This window comes from Gobio gobio, assembly GCF_949357685.1.
Source record: "Gobio gobio genome assembly, chromosome: 8".
Taxonomy (NCBI): domain Eukaryota; kingdom Metazoa; phylum Chordata; class Actinopteri; order Cypriniformes; family Gobionidae; genus Gobio; species Gobio gobio.
In genome coordinates this window covers 3,474,589-3,489,986 of record NC_137114.1, presented here as the reverse complement: position 1 = coordinate 3,489,986, position 15,398 = coordinate 3,474,589, and the positions used below count along the sequence as shown (strand labels likewise).

General features: G+C 49.2%; 1 protein-coding gene across 2 annotated transcripts in view; it reads right to left on the bottom strand.

Annotated features, from left to right (window-relative positions):
* Nucleotides 1-15,398, bottom strand: part of LOC307130996 (protein NLRC3-like) — a 95,346-nt gene that overhangs the window by 39,792 nt on the left and 40,156 nt on the right. For both annotated transcript variants that reach the window (XM_079824359.1, XM_079824360.1), the window contains 5 exons: nucleotides 5,658-5,831; nucleotides 5,382-5,555; nucleotides 5,077-5,250; nucleotides 2,795-2,968; nucleotides 2,651-2,697 (listed from right to left, as the gene is read on the bottom strand). In XM_079824359.1, the coding sequence (XP_079680485.1) occupies nucleotides 2,651-2,697; nucleotides 2,795-2,968; nucleotides 5,077-5,250; nucleotides 5,382-5,555; nucleotides 5,658-5,831 (743 nt within the window). The remainder of the gene's footprint in view (nucleotides 1-2,650; nucleotides 2,698-2,794; nucleotides 2,969-5,076; nucleotides 5,251-5,381; nucleotides 5,556-5,657; nucleotides 5,832-15,398) is intronic.

The window sequence follows — 15,398 nt, the reverse complement described above, 5'->3', positions numbered from 1 at the left end:
TCCTCTGAGACCGGACCTCCTTACTCAGAGACGGGGCACCCTTTGGCACCCACGTCCCGACCTCTGGAGCCTCCACGTGTGGCTCCTAGACGGGACGCGGCAGGTTTGAGTGGCCTACCACCTACGGTGGTCGCCACCATCACTTCCGCTAGGGCAGAGTCCACTCGGCATGCCTATGCGTTGAAGTGGAACCTCTTCGTCACCTGGTGCTCTTCCCGCCAAGAAGACCCCTGGAAATGCCCGATCGGGTCCGTGCTTGAGTTTCTCCAAGAGGGGCTGGAGCGAAGGCTGTCTCCCTCCACCCTTAAAGTATATGTGGCTGCAATATCTGCCCACCACGATCTCTTGGAGAACAAAAAGGTAAGTCAGCACGACCTGGTCATCAGGTTCCTGAGGGGAGCCAGGAGACTGAATCCTCCTCGCTCTCCTCTCGTACCCTCTTGGGACCTCGCAGTAGTGTTAACTGCTCTGCAGAGACCTCCCTTTGAGCCTTTGCGGTCGGTTGATATTAAGTTCCTGTCTATGAAGACGGCTCTGCTGACCGCATTGGCCTCAGTTAAGAGGGTCGGGGACCTGCAGGCATTTTCGGTTGACGAAGCGTGCCTGGAATTCGGGCCGGCTAACTCTCACGTGATCCTGAGACCCCGGCTTGGATATGTGCCCAAGGTTCCCACCACTCCGTTTAAGGACCAGTTGGTGAACCTGCAAGCGCTGCCTTTGGAGGAGGCAGACCCAGCCTTGGCATTGCTCTGTCCAGTACGCGCCCTCCGCGCCTACGTAGACATGACGCAGTGTTTCAGGACCTCAGACCAGCTCTTTGTCTGTTATGGTGGAGAGCGGAAGGGAAGTGCTCTCTCAAAGCAAAGGCTGTCTCACTGGATAGTGGACACCATTGCTTTGGCTTACCAGCAGCAAGGCCGACCATGTCCCCTTGGTGTGAGGGCACACTCCACCCGGAGTGTGGCTTCCTCTTGGGCTCTAGCGCATGGCGCCTCGCTAGCAGACATCTGCAGAGCTGCAGGCTGGGCGACACCCAACACATTCGCCAGATTCTACAATCTCCGAGTGGAGCCAGTGTCCGACTATGTACTCGCCCCCCCGAGGGGCCGGTGATGGGCCAGGCTCAGGTGTCTTCGCTTGCTCGCCACTCCACTCCACGGACTGGATACGTGCGATATTTTCCTCAGGTGAGCTCCCCGAGAGCCCTGAGCTCCTCCAGCACTGTCGACGCCGACATCAGTTCAGTCTGCCCTTTCGAGCCCAGACCCTCATGTCCGGCCAGGTGCCCCATGTGCATGGTTCCCTCCGGCGACCCCCACATGTGTATTTCGCCGTAAGTCTCCGCAGTGAGCGGGTTTCTTCTCTTGGCGTGTCCCCGCCACCCCTAGGGTTAAAAATCCACCTTCGGCTGGTACCCTAGAGATCTTCCATATGCAGCCCCTACCGGCTCATATGTGTCTCTTAAGTCCTCCCCACGGGTAGGCATTTTGGCATTCCCTCACTGGGATATGCTTCCCAGTGTACCTTGGTATTCCTGTGTTAAGTGGGAGTCCTTCGTCCGTATTAGTCTTACGACAGGGTACTCACACTTACGCAGGGCACTGGAAGACAGCTGAGTGGCGGGATTATATTGGGACCCCCATTCGTTAGTCACTAACGTTACGTCGTAGTGACTGAACGAAAGGGAACGTCTCGGTTACGGAAGTAACCCTCGTTCCCTGAGGAGGGAACGGAGACATAACGTCCCCTTGCCACATCAGCTGTGCTACCTGGAACGCAGGAGTTCAGTCTTGGCTCCTCAAGCAGGTAACATAATGCGATATTGCCTCGTACTTCCTTATATACTCACGCAGTGAGGCGGAGTTACGTATGCAAATTCCGCATGCCCATGGCATTGGCACGCCATTGGGCGTTTTCTCAAAACTCGAAGTTGATAGGCTTCTAAGCGAAACCCCCATTCGTTAGTCACTAACGTTACGTCTCCGTTCCCTCCTCAGGGAACGAGGGTTACATCCATAACCGAGAAGTTATGTTTTCCCTGTGTCTTTTGTTCTACTTTGGCTCCTCCCACTCTCTGGCAGGTAAGTGTTTGGTCCAGCTGCACCTGCTTACCATTCAGGAGTGAGGCAGCATAAAAAGGAGAAATTCTCAGACGTTGAGAAACCTTTCTCCAGAGCACTACCTGTGACCTGACCAGCTGTGCGTGCGCGTGATTATGTAAATGTAATATTTCAGTTTTTTCTTTTTTTTTTAGACATATCTTAATTTCTGTTTTCACTTCGTCATTATGCTGTACTGAGAGTAGATTAATGAGAAAAAAAGGAATTCAAAGGATTGTAGTATCAGACTGCAACAAATCAAAATTGAAAAAGTGAAGGGGGTCTGAATACTTTCTGAATGCACTGAATGGTTTACATTAGCCTATGTAGTTATACGCTACTTAAATCATCTTTGAGAGCAAAGAAACTGCTAACTAGTTAAAAAGGCTTATAATCTGGCTAAATCATGTTTTGCACAGGTTCTGTGATGTTTGTTAAGGGCATGTAAGATATCATTAACCTGATAGAAAAACAATGGAAGTCTATCAGATGAGTTCAGTAATATAGTTAGACAACCATCAGTGTGTGTGTGTGTGTGTTTGTAGACCTACACTTCCGTAGTCCTGCTGTCATCCTGACCTCTCCTCCATGATCCACACTATAAACACACATTAATGTAGATCTGCATCATTCACACACACACACACACACACACACACACACATTCAGTATGTCAGTATTAGTGTTTGACATACTTGAGTATCTGCAATTTATAGTTTGGATCCTCCAGTTTCTGTTTGAGAAGCTGAACTCCTGATTGTCCTGGGTGATTGTAGCTCAGATCCAGCTCTTTCAGGTGTGAGGGGTTTGAACTCAGAGCTGAAGACACATAACCACAGCCTTCCTCGGTCACCATACAGCCAGATAACCTACAGAAACACAACAGTGAGATCATCTACAGACACACAACAGTCAGAACATCTACAGACACACACAGTCAGACCATCTACAGACACACACAGTCAGACCTTCTACAGACACACACAGTCAGACCATCAACAGACACACACAAAGTCAGAATTTCTACAGACACACACAGTCAGACCATGAACAGACACACACAGTCAGACCATCTACAGACACACAGTCAGATCATCTACAGACACACAGTCAGACCATCAACAGACACACACAAAGTCAGAATTTCTACAGACACACACAGTCAGACCATGAACAGACACACACAGTCAGACCATCTACAGACACACACAGTCAGACCATCAACAGACACACACAGTCAGACCATCAACAGACACACACAGTCAGACCATCTACAGACACACACAGTCAGACCTTCTACAGACACACACAGTCAGACCATCAACAGACACACACAAAGTCAGACCTTCTACAGACACACACAGTCAGACCATCTACAGACACACACAGTCAGACCATCTACAGACACACACAGTCAGACCTTCTACAGACACACACAGTCAGACCATCAACAGACACACACAAAATCAGAACTTCTACAGACACACACAGTCAGAACATCTACAGACACACAGTCAGACCTTCTACAGACACACACAGTCAGACCATCTACAGACACACAGTCAGACCATCTACAGACACACACAGTCAGAACATCTACAGACACACACAGTCAGACCATCTACAGACACCACAGTCAGACCATCTACAGACAAACACAGTCAGACCATCTACAGACACACACAGTCAGAACATCTACAGACACACACAGTCAGACCTTTTACAGACACACACAGTCAGACCATCAACAGACACACACAAAGTCAGAACTTCTACAGACACACAGTCAGACCATCAACAGACACACACAAAGTCAGAACTTCTACAGACACACACAGTCAGAACATCTACAGACACACACAGTCAGACCATCTACAGACACACACAGTCAGAACATCTACAGACACACACAGTCAGATCATCTACAGACACGCACAGTCAGATCATCTACAGACACACAGTCAGACCATCTACAGACACACAGTCAGACCATCTACAGACACACAGTCAGATCATCTACAGACACACAGTCAGACCATCTACAGACACACAGTCAGACCATCTACAGACATACAGTCAGACCATCTACAGACACACACAGTCAGATCATCTACAGACACACACATTCAGATCATCTACAGACACACAGTCAGATCATCTACAGACACACAGTCAGACCATCTACAGACACACAGTCAGACCATCTACAGACACACAGTCAGATCATCTACAGACACACAGTCAGACCATCTACAGACACACACAGTCAGACCTTCTACAGACACACACACAGTCAGACCATCTACAGACACAGTCATACCATCTACAGACACACACAGTCAGACCTTCTACAGACACACACAGTCAGACCATCTACAGACACACAAAGTCAGATAATCTACAGACACACACAGTCAGACCATCTACAGACACACACAGGCAGACCTTCTACAGACACACACAGTCAGACCATCTACAGACACACACAGTCAGACCATCTACAGACACACACAGTCAGACCATCTACAGACACACAGTCAGACCTTCTACAGACACACACAGTCAGACCATCTACAGACACACAGTCAGACCTTCTACAGACACACACAGTCAGACCATCTACAGACACACACAGTCAAACCTTCTACAGACACACACAGTCAGACGATCTACAGACACACACAGTCAGACCATCTACAGATACACACAGTCAGAACATCTACAGACACACACAGTCAGAACATCTACAGACACACACAGTCAGACCTTCTACAGACACACACAGTCAGACCATCTACAGACACACACAGTCAGACCATCTACAGACACACACAGTCAGACCATCTACAAACACACAGTCAGACCATCTACAGACACACAGTCAGATCATCTACAGACACACAGTCAGATCATCTACAGACACACATCAACATTATGACTGGCTGACTATAAATTATCCCTTATATGTTCTTAATGCCTCAGTATCTGCAGCTGACAGTTTGGACCCTTCAATCCTTCAGAAAGAAGCTTCAATCCAGTATCCTGCAGGTCATTGTTACTCAGGCCCAGCTCTCTCAGGACACAGTTTGAGCATTGAAGAACTGACAACAAACTCTCACAACACTGAGCAGTGAGATTACATAGATAAAGTCTGAAAAAGAGCAGAACACACACATCAGCAGTTAGATTAACTACAGACATATACACACAATCAGACCATCTACAGACACACATCAACATCACAACCAGTTGACTGAAAATTATCTCTATGTTCTTAAATACCGAAGTATCTGCAGCTGACAGTTTGGACTCTTCAGTCCAACAGAGAGCAGATTCACTCCTGAATCCTGCAGGTCATTGTTACTCAGGTCCAGCTCTCTCAGGGCAGAGTTTGAGGATTGTAGAGCTGATGACACACTCTCATAACACTGAGCAGTGAGATTACAGCCAGCAAGACTGAAAGAGAGTAGAACACACACATAAGTCAGATAATCTACAGACACACATCAACATTATGACCGACTGACTGTAAATTATCTCTTATATGTTCTTAAATACCTCAGTATCTGCAGCTGACATTTTGGACTCTTCAGTCCATCAGAGAGCAGCTTCCCTCTTGAATCCTGCAGGTTATTGTTACTCAGATCCAGCTCTCTCAGGACAGAGTTTGAGGATTGTAGAGCTGATGACACAACTTCACAATTTTGATCTGAGAGATCACAGCCAGAAAATCTAGAAGAGATTAAATACAATTTAATAAATAACAAAACAATAAATCATGTACAGGGGCAGTGGCGCAAAAAGTGGGTATACGCTATATGCGGCGCATAGGGGCGCAGCACCTTGGGAGCGCCAAAGCGATGATATAAAAAAAAATTGTGCTCTTTCCTTGGTGTTCTCAAAATTGCATGCTCACTTTTTAGGGCACACCTCTTATAAAATAACGTTACATATTGTTGATCATCTTTTTAAGTAACTACACTATTTACCACGATACACTATGGCTGTTATTAGAATTAAATGAAATCAGTATCAACAAAATCCATCTTACCATATATCAAAATCCACTTACACTGTAATTACAATTGCCTAAATAATGTAATGAGATTTTTAGATTAATGTTCTAAACATAATATTTTAATTATAGAAATATGAAATGTTGGGAAAATTCTAATTATTCCAGGCCTATAAAACTATAAAACGTCTTGGTTATGTATGGTAACCCTCGTTCCCTGAAGAAGGGAACGGAGACGTACATCTGACATCACAGACGAATTGGGATCACTTCAGGGAGCCCCTATCAGCTTTGAGATATAGAGAACAGGCCAATGGGCCATTGGTGGGCGAGATTTGCATCTCGCACTCCGCCCCGCACCATGGTTATAAACAGGAAGTGAGAGCAGCGCACTATTGTCATTCACTGAGGAGCTGAACTAGTGACTCGGCCATGCAGTGATGGTACAGCAACTGTGACGACGGGACGTACGTCTCTGTTCCCTCCTTCAGGGAACGAGGGTTACCACACGTAACCGAGACGTTCCCTTTCAGTCGGTCAAGTTCAACGTACGTCGGTTGTACTGACAAATTGGGATCCCTTTGGAAAACGCCACAGTTACTACCACTTCCAGCGCCCAGCGAGAGCCCCTCAGACCCCGTTCTGAAGCGGGCGGGAAAACTCATGCAGGGAGAGTCACACTGCTGTTCCGCAAGACTCAGTCAGCAGACTATTGGATAACGCTGGGAAAGCGTGCCCGGACGGACGCTGCGGAAGCCACATCATGCCCGGAGGGAGTTACCATGTGGAGAATACACGTATGGACTGGCCTTGGGCAGTACAACATACTGAAGTCCTGGGACGCAGAGGAACTCTGCCAAGGGAAAGACACAAGCTCGCCGTAGGGAGCTGTACCGTGGAAGAATACACATATGGGACCGCCGTGGTGGTCACAACATATGGAACCCAGTCTAACACAGGTTCCACCAATGCATACGAGTGTTAAACCTGCCGTCGGATGCTCCGCCACATCCGACTGCCGCGGATTGCGGAGGACTCGACAGGGTTTGCCTATCTTTAGGGGAACTTGACTGGAGCAGATAAGCTCACGTATCCATTCCATGGGGAAGGGAATGGCGCAGCAAGCCGACACTAGAACGGGCACTCCGGTGTTACTGACTATGGGAAGCGAGCACACGGGAAGCTACCGGCTCTACACGCAGGCTATAGAATCTAGCGAATGTGTTAGGTGTCGCCCAGCCCGCAGCTCTACAAATATCTGTCAGCGAGGCGCCACGAGCCAACGCCCAGGAAGAAGCAACACCCCTTGTGGAGTGGGCTCTTAACCCGAGCGGGCAGGGCGCATCTTGGGTTTCATACGCCAAGACGATGGCATCCACTATCCAGTGGGCCATCCTCTGCTTGGAGACAGTCTTTCCCTTCTGCTGGCCTCCGTAACAGACGAAGAGCTGCTCTGAGGTCCTGAAACTTTGCGTTCTATCGACGTTAGTCCGCAGGGCGCGGACCAGACAGAGAAAAGCTAGGGCTGGGTCTGCCTCCTCCAAAGGCAGTGCTTGCAGGCTCACCACCTGGTCCCGGAAGGGAGTGGTGGGAACCTTGGGCACATATCCAGGCCAGGGTCTCAGGATTACATGAGAGTTACCTGGCCCGAACTCCAGGCACGATTCTTCGACCGAAAATGTCTGCAGGTCCCTTACCCTCTTAATAGAGGCCAATGCAGTCAGGAGTACTGTCTTTAGAGACAGGATTTTCAACTCTGCCAACTGCAAAGGCTCAAAGGACGCTCTCTGTAGTGCGGTTAGCACCAGAGTTAAGTCCCAAGAGGGTATAGAGGGAGGGAGGCGGATTTAGTCTCCTCACCCCCCTCAGGAACCTGACAATCAGATCGTGCTTCACAACAGACTTACCATCTAACATGTCATGGTTTGCGGCGATAGCGGCAACATAAACCTTGAGGGTGGAGGGAGACAGCCTTCGCTCCAACCCATCTTGTAGGAAGGAAAGTACTGAACCGATCGAGCATCTCCGGGGGTCTTCTTGGCGAAAAGAACACCAATCGACGAACAGGTTCCACTTCAACGCATAGAGGTGCCTCGTACCACATTCTCAGGGAGGCCACCTAGAACCTCCGCATCCCGTCCAGGGACCAAACATGGAGTTTCCAGAGGTCCGGACGCGGGTGCCACAGGGTGCCACGTCTCTGAGTCAGGATGTCCTTCCTCAGAGGAATGGCCCAAGGAGGTGCTGTCGCGAGGAGCACTAGTTCCGGGAACCAAGTCCTGTTGGGCCAGTACGGAGCGACCAACAGGACTTGCTCCACGTCCTCCCTGACTTTGCACAGTGTCTGTGCGAGAAGGCTCAATGGGGGAAACTCATATTTGCGCAGGTCCCGGGGCCAGCTGTGTGCCAGGGCATCTGAGCCGAGGGTCCCCTCGGTCAAGGAATAGAACAACTGGCAATGGGTCGAGTCCGGGGCCGGAACAGGTCTACCTGTGCGGCCCTGAAGTGACTCCAGATCAGCTGGACCGCCTGGGGATGGAGTCTCCACTCTCCCGGGAGCACTGGTAACCGCGACAGCTCGTCGGCCGCACGGTTGAGCAGGCCCGGAATGTGAATGGCCCGAAGCGACCTCAGATGCTTCTGACTCCATAAGAGGAGATAGCGGGCGAGTTGTGACCAAGCGGCAACCTCCCGCAGTTTCTCTTGAAGCCAATACGGAAGTGCCTCAAACTGCAATTCATCGACTGGCCGCTAGGGACAGGATCTAGAAGGGAGCAGAATCTCACTTAAGCTCCGCCCACGTCCTGCCTTTTTGCCCATTTTCTGTTAACCCGGGAGTGACGCGCGATGACGCGCTGCCAAGATGGCAACGGCCAGCTTTGCGCTTCAGAACGTCACGGACACTACGTCCATATTTTTTTACAGTCTATGGTTGTGACATGCGACAGGAGCGTAGACCACCCTGTTTGTTGATGTACACAACGACCGCAGTGTTGTCCGTACGGACCAGAACGTGCTTGTCTCTGAGCAGCTCCTTGAAGCGGCTGAGTGCAAGATGAACTGCTAACAACTCTAGGCAATTGATATGCCACTGCCCATCCACAGACCCGAAACTGCAAGCCCGTTGTACGTGGCACCCCAGCCGGTGGATGAGGCATCCGTGGAGACAACAGCATGCAACACCTGTTCTAGGGGCACTCCGGCCCATAGAAACGAAGGGTTCGACCACGGGCTGAAGGTTTGGCAGCACCCCGGCGTCACTTGGACACGGAGGGACCCGCTGTGCCACGCCCATCTCGGGACTCAGTCGTGTAGCCAGCGTTGAAGCAGTCTCATATGCAGTAATCCGAGCAGCATTACTGCAGCCGCGGATGCCATATGCCCCAGGAGCCTCTGAAAATGTTTCAGTGGTACCGCTGTCCTGCATTTGAACGAATTCAAGCAGTTCAACACTGACTGGTCGCGCTCCTCTGTGAGGCGCGTTGTCAGTGCGACTGAATCCAGCTCCATCCCGAGAAAAGAGATCCTCTGTGCGGGGCAGAGTTTGCTCTTCTCCCAGTTGACCCGAAGCACCAACTGGCTGAGGTGCCGAAGCACCATGTCCCTGTGTTTGCACAACTGCTCTCGCGACTGGGCAGGGATTAGCCAGTCGTCGAGATAGTTGAGGATGCGAAGACCATGCTCCCTCATGGGAGCAATGGTACCCTCCGCGACTTTCGTGAAGACACGGGGCGACAGGGACAGCCCGAAGGGTAGGACTCTGTACTGATATGCCCGTCCCTCGAACGCAAACCGTAGGAATGGCCTGTGTCGAGGGAGAATCGAGACATGAAAGTAGGCGTCCTTCAGGTCGATCGCTGTAAACCAATCTTGGGGACGGATGCACCTGAAGATGCGTTTCTGCATCAGCATTCTGAACGGTAGCCTGTGAATGGACCGGTTCAAGAATCGCAGGTCCAAGATCGGTCGTAACCCGCCACCTTTCTTGGGCACAATGAAGTACGGGCTGTAAAACCCTGACTTCATATCGGCTGGAGGGACCGACTCTATTGCGTCCTTCGCCAGCAGGACAGCGATCTCCACCCATAGGACAGGGGCATCCGCCTTCGCCACGGAGGTGAAGTGGATGCCTCTGAACTTAGGGGGACGCCGGGCGTACTGAATCGCGTAGCCGAGTCTGATGGTACGAATGAGCCAGCGAGGCGGGCTGGGGAGCTCTAGCCAGGCCCCCTGAGGCCGTGCAAGCGGGATCATCGGCACCACCGACGCACCCGGGGCGGGGCAGCGCAGCGCAGCGGCATGCAGGGACCCGACTTGGACGGCATGGGAGCGGCCCGAAGTGGGGTCTGAGTGTGCTGCGCAACACTTACCTGCTTCCGCTGAGGGGATGTCAGAGTGTGGGAAGGCCGCTTGTGTGCGTCCCCACAGCCGGCATCCCCTGCTGACGACTGGAGAGGCGCTTGAGGGCGACAAGGCATGGGAGCATCTAACACCGCCAAGCGCGCTCTCTTGGGACCCAGAGATATTGGAAACTGCTCTTTTATTGAGAATTTGGGAACAGAACAGAAACAAAATGAGAACTCAGGATTCTCCCCAGGCCCTCCTCCAGGGGAAGGATTGGAGCTGCGGCCATCTCCTGGAGAGCAGTTTCCTCCATCTCTGGGTGGCCCGTCTCAGGGTCACTTGTGACGGTGCTTGCCACCTGGCTTGGCAGCGGCCTGAGCGGGCTGGACGTCCTTCCCACGACCGGCTCCACGCCGACGCCCGGGTGGAGGCTGCTGCTGGGCTTTGGCGGGAGCGGAGGCGGCAGCGGGTGGACGTCCTCGGCGATGAGCAGCCAGAGGTGCTGCGGCCGGCGGCGGGGTGGAGGCAGCAGCGGACCGCCGGTGCAGGATGTGTTTAATCGCCTCCGTCTGCTTCTGGGCGGCCAAGAACTGCTGGGCAAAGCTCTCGACCGTGTCGCCGAACAACCCGGCCGTGGAGATGGGGGAGTCCAGGAACCGATATTTATCGTCTCCCTCATGTCGGCCAGGTTGAGCCAGAGATGTCGCTCCTGGACCACGAGTGTGACACGCCTGACCAACGGAACGGGCGGTGACTTTCTTCACCCGGGGGAGCTCTGGGTCAAGCCTACCCTTGTGCATGTCCATGAGCGCTTGGGCTTGATGCACCTGAAGCAGTGACATGGCTTGCAAGGCAGATGCGGCCTGTCCACAAGACCTGTAAGCATTCGCAGTCAGACCGGAAGAGAACTTACAGGCCTTGGACGGGAGACGCGGGTCACCACGCCAGTTGGAAGCGGTCGCCAGACACAGCTGCATCGCAACAGCGCGCTCAACAGGAAGAAACAATGCGACCCACCCCGAGAAACCAATCATCCAACCTAGAAGGCTCGGGACGTGGTGGAGGGTTCCACTCAAGCCCGACCTTTTCGGCGGCACAGGAAAGCATAGCCATCAACTCCGGGTCCGACTCGACCGCTGCCACTCTCCCAGAGGGAGGCAGAACAGCTGAATCTTCATCCCCAGAGGACTAGAACTCCCCCTCCAATGCAGCGATCGACATCTGATCGCGCTGGAGACCCGAAAGTCACCGCTGGACGCCCATGGGTGGGGCCAGCGGTTTCTCCCGGAAGCACCACCGGCTGCGGTGCTTGTGAGGGATCAAGGGCCCGTGGAGGTTCGCTCGGCAGGTTTGCCCTGAACGTGATCCTCAGGTCACCCCAGCCATCCATCGAAGTAGGTCTATTCTGCGGTGCAGGAATAGCACTAGATCGAGGTATTGGGAGGGGGACTCCACCTTCCCGGAGGTAGGCGAGTCTCGACCCAAGCGCCGCGATAGTCATGTTCCCACAGTGGGAACATGAGCTATCCACAATCGCTGCCTCAGCATGCAGGATGCCCAGACACGTGATGCAGCGATTGTGCCCGTCAGTAGGTGATAGGGAACGACCGCATCCAGAAACACACGGGTGAAATGACATCTTTGTCTTACGTCTGTTCTTCGAATAACGCCAGTTCGGCTCCGAAGTGAATGACAACTGCGTGTTGCTCTCGCTTACGCTTTATACCCGCAGAGATGCAAATCTCACTCGCCAATGGCCATTGGCCTGTTCTCCATATCTCGAAGCTGATAGGGGCTCTCTGAAGTGATCCAAATTCGTTGTGACGTCCGACGTACGTCGAACGTGACCGACTGAACGGGAACTGATGTTCTGTGTATGTGCTAGTAAAGAGATGCATTTTTAGTCTAGATTTAAACTTTCAGAGTGTGTCTGCTTCCCGAACAATGCTAGGAAGACTGTTCCAGAGTTTAGGTGCTAAATAAGAAAAGGATCGACCACCTGCAGCTGATTTCGATATTCTCGTTATGATTAACTGACCAGAGTTTAGAGAGCGCAGTAGACGTGATGGAGTATAATATGTTAAGAGCTCGCTCAAGTACTGGGGAGGTAAACCATTTAGTGCTTTGTAAGTAATTAGCAAGTTTTTAAAATGTATACAAAGTTTAATAGGGAGCCAGTGCAGTGTTGTCAGAACCGGGCTAATATTGTCATACATGGTTCTAGTAAGAACTGGAGCTGCTGCATTTTGGACCAGCTAGAGTTTGTTTATTAAGCGAGCAGGGCAACCACCCAGTAGAGCATTACAATAATCTAACCTTAAGGTCATGAACGCATGAGCTAACTGTTTAGCATTTTGCATTAAGAGCATGTGCCATAATTTATATATATTTTTAAGATGGTAGAATGCAGTTTTACAGATGCTAGAAACGTGGCTTTCAAACTAAAGATTGGTATCAAAGAGCACACCCAGGTTCCTCGCTGACGAGGACTTGATAGAGCAGCCATCAAGTGTTAGACAGTATTCTAGGTTACTACGTGCTGAGGTTTTTGGTCCAATAATTAGAATTAGAAACTCTTTACTTCAGACCTTCGTGCCATCCAGAAACTTGCAGTCTGCAAGTGAACTGGTGCATTGTGGTACCCAGGGGCGTAGCCCTCTTTTCAGAAGTGAGGGGGACAGAAATGTTTTTTTTCTGACCTCTGTCTAATTGACAGATTTAATTGATCTCTTGCTTTTAATTCAGTAAGATATCAAATACACTGCTGAACAATAACCACTAATATGTATAATATTTCCCTATATTTTATGCCAATTTTATGATTGGTTTATGCACTACAAACAATAGTGCATTAAGTACCCATGGATTTTATGCAATGTTAAAAAAATATCACTGAACAAGGCAGTTTAGAAAAGTTTTATAAAAATTACAATTGTTCAATGTTTTTGAAAGAAGACTTCTGCTCACCAAGGCTGCATTTATTTGATAAAATGCAGTAAAAAAGTAATACAGTGAAATATTATGCCAATGTAAAACAGCTGTTATCTATGTGAATATATAGTAAAAAGAAATTAAGTAATTTATTCCTGTGATCAAAGCTGAATTTATCATCATTACTCCAGTCTTCAGTGTCACATGATCCTTCAGAAATCATTCTAATATGCTGATTTGCTGCTCAAGAAACATTTATGATTATTATCAATGATGAAAACAGTTGTGCTGCTTCATTTTTGTGGAAACCATGATACTATTCAAACTTTTGTGGTAAGATTAAAAAAGAGAGAAATTAATACTTTTATTCATTAAACATGCATTAAATTGATCACAAGTGACATTTATAATATAAATAAAGATTTTTATTTAAAGGGGCTATATGCGTTTTTCTGAAATTTACGACTGACACCTGTGGCCAAAAAACAGAACTGCTCTTATTTTCTGCTCGCTCTCGCAGCAGTGGTGACGTCACATCCGCAGACAGCGCAGGAAAAATCTGACCCGACAGAAAATAGGAAAAATAGGATACAGGCTTATCCGTGCACCCACTGTGAGCGGACAAGGTGTATGCTCATCAGGAGATATTTGAGTCATAAATGGTAAAATAAAAAGGCTATTGTTACGTTTATTTTGGGGAAAAAGTTGCATATAGCCCCTTTAATAAGTGCTTTATTTAATGCAAATAAATGCTGTTCATTTAACTTTCTATTCATCAAAGAATCCTATAAAATAAAATGCATCATGGTTTCCACAACATTTTTAAGCAGCACAATTGTTTTCAACATTGATAATAATCATAAATGTTTCTTGAGCAGCAAATCCTCATATTATAATCGATATGACACCGAAGACTGGTGTAATGATGCTGAAAATTCAGCTTTGATCACAGGAATAAATTACACGTTTACTATATATTAACATAGTAAACAGTAGGGTTGGGCATCGAGAACCGGTTCCAACTTGGAACCGTTTAAAAAATAACGATGCCATTGGAATCGTTTAGAAATTTTGTTTTCGATTCCGATCATCGGTTCCAAACGCGCAAGTTTTCGGAAGTGCTTGCCGCGCCCGTTTGTTCTGTTGCAGCCATGGAGCACGGTAAGTGGCGCTCAAAAGTGTGGCTTTATTTCACTAAAAAAAAAAAAACCTGGGTCGGCACAGTGCAACACATGACAAACTTATTTCTTGCACGGGAGGATGCACTACAAATATGTGGTGTAGCTATAAATTAACGAGTGTAGCGTGTTTGAAATGCTGCGCAGGTCTGTCCCTCGGGCAACCCTGCGCTAACCAACGTTATTAACGGGATAGTTCACCCTGAAATGAAAATAAAGCCTTCTTTTACTTACCCTGATGTTGTCCCAGTGCCCTATGTCCTATGACATTTAAAATACTGTTCCTGCACGCGCTCCTTCCTATTATGGCAGTGAATGGCGATCAGCTAAAACATTACAAAAAGTAAACAAATGTATCACGCAACGATACAGGGAGACGCGCGCCATATGGAAAGTGTTCAGGGGGCACACTATAGGTTTTGCGAGAAAGAAACCGTATTATTCAGTCAAAACACTGAGCTCGGCCGTTATTCTGAGCGTGCTCCTCTGTGTAAGTTACACTATGAGCTGTCAGCAGCCGCCGGCGCTCATGCCTACTATAATAACTCGCACTGTTGTCATTGCACCCACGATAAGCACACACACACACACACACACACACACACACACACACACACACACACACACACACACACACACACACACCATTTTGAGAAATCAAGCTCAATAGAAAAAAACGCGATTCTCGTCTTTTCTATAACGTATATGATAAGAAATAATACTAATAATATAACCTCCTTAAGTGAATATTGTGTACCGGTTGTCATGACAATATTGCACGAGGCAACTGCGGCTTGGAGTGCGCACACACTGGAACACGCGCATTTAAAC